Raw genomic sequence first — 6744 nt, forward strand, 5'->3', positions numbered from 1 at the left:
AGAGTTGACTTTTACGACGATATGAACATCTTGCCCATTCAATTTGTCTTTGATGTTTTTACATCTCCTGACCATTTCTCCAAAAGTACCACAATCTTCTCAATGATATCCAAGGACCAGAATTGAAAGGAAAGATCTTTAATTTTAATCCATTGATAAAAAGCAGAATCAATTATCTTCATGCCTATCCATGGGACAAACCAACCTTTAAAATTTTCAAAGTTCAGATTTTTCTTATCGACAGCCTCTGACATTTGAAAGATAGATGAGAATTCAACCAAGAACTGATTATCACGAATCAGTATAACCTTACCACTCTAGCCTTGCCATTGAAAGAGCCAGACAAGTTTGACTTTGATCAACTCAAGGGAAGGGGAACCATCAGTAATGGTGAGAACAACAAAAGTAGCAAGAACTTTTGTATTATTGCAGAGGGTTGCAGAAAAAGATAAATCAATCTTCTTTTCCATTGGACGAATGTGAGATCTACAATTCTTAGCGATATGCCCCTCTTCATGACATGCGAAGAAAATAAATGCACCTTTGGGACAGTATTTGATCGAATGACGATCATCACCACAATTGAAACAACGACGAGGTGTTTTTAGGGTCCCTCGTAATTACGTAGGGAAGGATGGTGAAGAAGCTTACTATCCATTTTTAAAACAACCTTTCTTTTTACGAGAAACGCGTAGTCGCAGCGCTTGTTCAGAATTCTCCAGGATTTGAAACGCGCTAGAAATTTTTGCCATAGAACTAAAATAAAAAATGCTGGGGATTTTTTGGTTGATGGCGTTATAAAAAGGCTAGCTGCAACGGTCATGGAAAGGGATTAGGACGTGGCGACAGCATCCAGAAAGGCCTTGGCAGGTGTGTTGGGAAGAAGCGGAAAAAGGATTTTTGAAGATTTTGGAGATGACGTAGCCTTTGTTGATGTCATGAGCGATTTGACGGCGTGGGGAAGAGGCAAGAATGCCACGTTGAGATGAGTGACATACCTAAGTCTCCTTGGTCTTCGTGATCGCTCCGCTCTCCATCGTCGTTGGAAGTTCAAGGCTTTATCTTAACCTCTAAATTTACCTTGATTTGACTGATTATTTGCCCATGTTAGCAACAACTTGAGTCTAGCTTCACTGTGATCATGGAAGAAATATCCCTTGCGTTTCACGCTCCCAGTTGTGGCTTTTGTTTTCGACTTTTTCTTACGGAAGTGTGATATCCCTTGTGTTTCCAATAAATGTTACATTGACCTTGGAGGTTTGAATTTCTCATCATACAATCTCCAATATCATATCAAACATCAAAAGTTATGAACTTAACATGGATGCAGGCGTAACGAAGTTTTGTTCACGAGATTTCGCGTTGTTTAGATTTCTTAAATTAGTCTTTATACCAAAACTCCAAAATTGAGTTGAACTTTATATTTTTATATTCTAACATGCCCCCTTAGGTCGAGCGTCATTTTAATGGGTCGAAGCCTGAACTCAGATAGTAGTGTTAATTTTTAGAAAATCCGTTATAAATTTGTGGCTATTGGGATTTAAACTTGGGTTGCTCTGATACCATTTTAAATTAGTTCCTCTAAGCATTACACAAAAACTTTGAAGTTGTGGTGAGAGTTAAAATTTATATTTTAATATTCTAATAAGATTAATGAATGCGGGTATTTTAGACCTCCAGAATTCAAGATACGTGAAAACATGAATAACCAAGCATTTGATCTTCAGAAGATATTTTGCTATTGACTTATCCTAAAGTTGTTACTGATCAAAGCTTATACCCCTTCCTTATAAAGATGCATTTAAGTTGAAGAGAAGGATGAAACTTGTTACTGATCAAATCTCGTAGCCGTTCCGTCATCCAAATGTCCTAGTCATGCAAATAATGTGACTGTAATGTACATTATGGCTCTCTGTGGTAAACCCCCCGCCCCCCCCCGCCCCCCCCCACCAATACCCTCGATGTGAAATAAAGACGAAAGATCCAGATCTGCTGGGATTTTCATTTTGTTTAGGCCATGATGATAATGAAGCCGGCGAGGTGGAGGTGGAGGTGGTGTGGGGGGGGGGGGGGGGTGTTCTAAGAAAGACTTGTTATCTTCAATTTCTACAAGTAAAAAAATTCTAGAAACAATATCTACTGTACATAAAATTATCAGAAAAATGTCGGATTGTCCTCTATGCATTTACAAGAACAAAAATCAAGTCGCTAGATGCAATATTTCTGCATCTGGATCAAATTGCTACCGAAAGTTAAAAAGAAAGCAAAATGAAGGATTCTTCTTTAATTTGGTCTGTTTTCCCTTCTCTTTATTTTTGTAAACACTCAGCTTACTTTTATTTACTGAAGTGTATATATAAATAATCTTCCTTAGAGGTCCAAATCCAAGCTGATCCTCTTTTGTCATTTGTTTGAGTCCAATCCCCTTGCTTCAAATATTGTGGAGTACTGGTTGTTTTCTTTAATGGTATGTTTGAGAGTTCACTTAAGCATGTTTGGATTAAGAGAAACTAAGTGAGAGAATGGAAGGGAAAGGAAGGGAGTTCTCTTCCCCTTGGTTACACCCCAATTTGGGGGGTAACAAATTTTATACTATTAGGAGGTGAACCAATGGGAACTAGGATGAATAACTTCACCTCCTAAATGTTCCCAAACAAGGTGAATGGTTCCCCTAACTTCCCTTCACCCTTATTCCCCTCAATCCAAACAAGCCCTTAGGGAAGGGAAGGAGAAGGAAGGGGAAAAACCCTTTCTCTTTATTACCCCCCAATTTAGGGTGTAACATTTTGACACAAATTCCTCCCCCCCAACCCTCCCCTCTATTGCCTTCCTTTGCCCTCCTAAATGCAACACCCAAACAAGCTTAAAATTACATTTCTCATCCATTCTCCTTATCTACCCTCCATCCAAACAGGCCATTAAAGTTAATGAAGAGTTACTAGAAAGAGGAAATCTAAAAGCCTTGTAACTGAATATGTATAATCAATTCCTAAAACCAATTATGAACTCAAGAGCCATGGATAACCTATTTCACCCAAATTATCAGTTTCAAAAACAAACAAAAAAAATTAAAATCAAAGGGGGAAAGTTCGGGTAAAAAAAAAAGAGAAGAAGAGGGAGGAAGCGCGAAGAGGGAAGAGAGAGAGAGAGAGAGATTGCGAGAGAAAGTCAGAGAGAGAGAGAGATCGGGAGAGAAAGAAAGAGAGAGAAAAGCAAAAATAAAATAAAAATAGTTTAATTATTATGGGACACCTGAGATTATTAGTTTGTAAATGGGTCCAAAAGATTAAAGAGGAGTGAAAATATTCATCAGGACCCTGTTGTTTAGTAAATTGCAACTAGACCCAAAAATTCAAACTTAGTTAGAAATTAAGCTAGGTAAATTTCTAAAATTAGAAAAGAAGACCCTAGAAATATTAAAAAATTAGTTTTGGGTCCAAAAAACCTATAAGGAGATGTTTCTAAATAAAACCTACTTAATGAAAAGATTTCCTTTGAGCCCTTAATTATTACTATTAGATATTATACATCATGAATGATTATAGGTTTGATCAAGGAGTAGGTTTTCTTGGAGTACGGTTCTCCAAATTGTTACAAGATCTTTTAAGGTGAGTAGAATTCTTCTCACTGGTTATTTTCTATTATATATTATTTAAATGATAATTTTATTTTTGTATAGAGAAATGATGGATCAGACATGTTATTCTGTTCATTTATAATAATTGTTAACAAATTTGAATGTGATAGCTATTTATCTTTTACAACATAAATATTATTTAGCATATGAGGTTATTGAAAATTTACCATTTTAAATTTACTATTCAAAAGAATTTATTGAAGAGCTCTATTTGACAAAAAAAATTATTTATTCATTTAGATTCATGAATATTCCATTTTCACGAAATTGATATGAGAAAAGTTTGCAAATGTATTCAAGCATTTATAATGCTTTTTGTATAAGTGAAAATTGTGAGCGATACTTTGAACAAAAAGAAATGTGTGTTAAATGTTAAAAAATCCTCAGAAGTCCACTATGGAGTGAAATGGTTTGTTTAAGCCTACCATATGATATTGAACGTACTGACTAATGTTAAAGTGATCTTTTTGGCAAAAGTGAAGTGACCTTTAGGCAACCTATGATAGTGCTAGGTATATTCTGTCACTGGGTTAACTTATAGTGATTTGATGCGTATTTCCATGCTACTGGGCTATAATTTTCATAGCCTTAGTGTGATAACTGATGATGTTTTGCAATTATGAATTTATATCGATAATTGCAGTTTTAAGAGTATTTAGTGTTCATTCGTATTGTTTCATAATTTGTGGATAGCCTTTTATGATATATGACATCTATTCTTAAAAATTCCACTTATTCAAAATATTATGTGTTTCTTAATCATCTTTTTGATGATAGCTTATTTAAATTTTAGTATTGATTAATTCTTAAACTTATTTGATCCGCTAATGATAAATTTTCTGCTCACTGAGTGTAAACTCACCCGTTTTTTTAATCTTTTTCAGATGAAAATTAGATAGCTTTATCAAAACCTCGGAGCTTTGGAACATGAGAAGAATCTTTTAGAACATTTGATTTTGAAGTTATAGTTATACTAGTCATGCTACTATGCTTATGTAATAAGAGTCTTTTGACTCATTAGAATGAACTTGTTATAATATAGTTTTTCTCTGAGACTTCTTTATTTGTCAATAAAGCTTCTTTTAAAATGAAGTTTATTGTAATATGGAAGTGCACCGTACGCTTAGCATGTGCTTTGTGCACGTATTGTCATTGTCATGCATCTCAAAATCAGTTGCGCATTTTTGGGGCGTCACAAGTTTTGGCATCAGAGCCTAGGTTTAGAAGTCCTAGTGTTAGAAGTCAGTAGCGTATAGAAATAAAATTTAATTTTTTTTAGGGATTATAGATATGTTGTTTGTTTGCTTTATAATTAGATGGCTAGGAACAACACAACCACTACTTTAACTCGAGAAAGTGATTTGCACCAGACTTTGGGGCAAATGTTTGGTGGTACAAATGTACATGGATCTGGTTTCGGAGAAAATCAACTAGATGCCAATGCTATGTTGGAGATAATGCAAAGTTTCACCTCTATGATGCAAAATTATCAGCAACAACTTAACAAACAGCAAGAATTTTGAGATATTAATCATCCTCGATTACGAAGTGGTATGGCGGAGTTTAAGAGGTTGACACCGCCTACCTTCGAAGGAAGTGTTGATCCTATAGTAGCTGAAGACTGGATCATAGAAATGGAGAAAGTCTTTACTTACATGAAGTGTCCTAATAGAGAAAAAGTGGCTTATGATATATATATGTTAAAAAGACGTGCTTATGACCGGTGGCAAATGCAGCAGAGGATTCTGGGAGATGGTGTTGACCAAATATCTTAGGAAGAATTTAAGAAAGTCTTTTATGAGAAATACTTTCCAAAGTTTGTTTGCTAGCAGAAGGAAAGGGAATTCCGTGAGCTGAAGCAAAACGATAAGACCGTGACGGAGAATGAGGAGGAATTTACTTATCCATCCAAGTTTGCACACTAATTTGTTGCAACTAAAGAAGATAGAGCACGTCGTTTTAAGGAGGGTCTGCAACCCCAAAATAAGGTTTCAAGTGAGCTCATTTGAACTTTCCACTTATGCAGCGGTATTGAAGATAACTTTAGTGATCAAAAGGAAAGAAAAGAAATATTCTTGGTTGATGACCGCAAAAATGATGATATGAAGAAGAAGTTCAGATCAGATGGACGTGAAGGTCACAAAAAATAGGCAAAACAAGAGACAAAATGTGGATTCAAAAGGAAAGCAGACTATGAACAAGAAGTCGATGAGATGCACCATATGTGACAAGTCTAATCATGAAGTAATAAATTGCTGGAGAGTTACAAGTGCTTGTCTGAGGTGTGGCCAAAAGGATCACAAGATCACAGATTGTCCTAAGTTGAATGAAACTCCAGGTCATAATACATCTCAACGTGATTAGCATCCTCAAGTGATGGCTCGAGTTTACTCTCTAACCAAGCAAGAGGCTCTGGCAAATAATGATGTGGTGTCAGGTACTATACCTATATTTTCTACTTTTGCTCGAGTTCTATTTGATTCTGGAGTTTCGCATTCTTTTATTGCTACACAATTTGTTAGAAAGAAGGGGTTGCCATGTGATGCACTAGAGCATGAAATGTATGTTAGCACACCGGGAGATATCATTCTAATATCTAATAAGTATTGCAAATGTAAGATAAACATAGTGGATATGGAGCTTTTAGTGGAACTGATTATCCTTAATATGCATGATTATGACATCATTTTAGGAATGAATTGGTTATCTAGAAATCATGCATCTATTCTGCATCTAGAGAAAATGGTGGTGTTTAGAATTCCCGATCAATCGGAGTTTTGCTTTGAGGGTAGTAAGGTGCAAAAACCTATGCACATTATATTAGCCCTTCAAGCTCATCTCATGTTGAGGAGCGGGTGCACTAGTTTTCTAGCATCAGTGAAAGACTTAAGCTAGAAAAAAGTTAGTCTAGATCAAATTCCTATCGTGTGTGAATTTCCTGATGTCTTTCCAAAAGGTCTCCCCGGAATGCCACCCGATAGGGAAATATAATTTTATATTGAATTAGTTCCAAACACATGTCTGATCACAAAGGCCCCTTATAGAATGGCTCTAGTAGAACTAAAAGAACTTAAGGAGTAGTTGGAAGAACTTCTGGACAAAGGGTT

General features: G+C 35.8%; 1 protein-coding gene across 1 annotated transcript; it reads left to right on the plus strand.

Annotated features, from left to right (window-relative positions):
* Window positions 6014–6532, plus strand: LOC109847538. The gene has a single exon (XM_020416769.1). The coding sequence runs from the start codon at window positions 6014–6016 to the stop codon at window positions 6530–6532; it is 519 nt and encodes a 172-aa protein (XP_020272358.1).

Source organism: Asparagus officinalis, chromosome 7 (genome assembly GCF_001876935.1).
Source record: "Asparagus officinalis chromosome 7, Aspof.V1, whole genome shotgun sequence".
Taxonomy (NCBI): Eukaryota; Viridiplantae; Streptophyta; class Magnoliopsida; order Asparagales; family Asparagaceae; genus Asparagus; species Asparagus officinalis.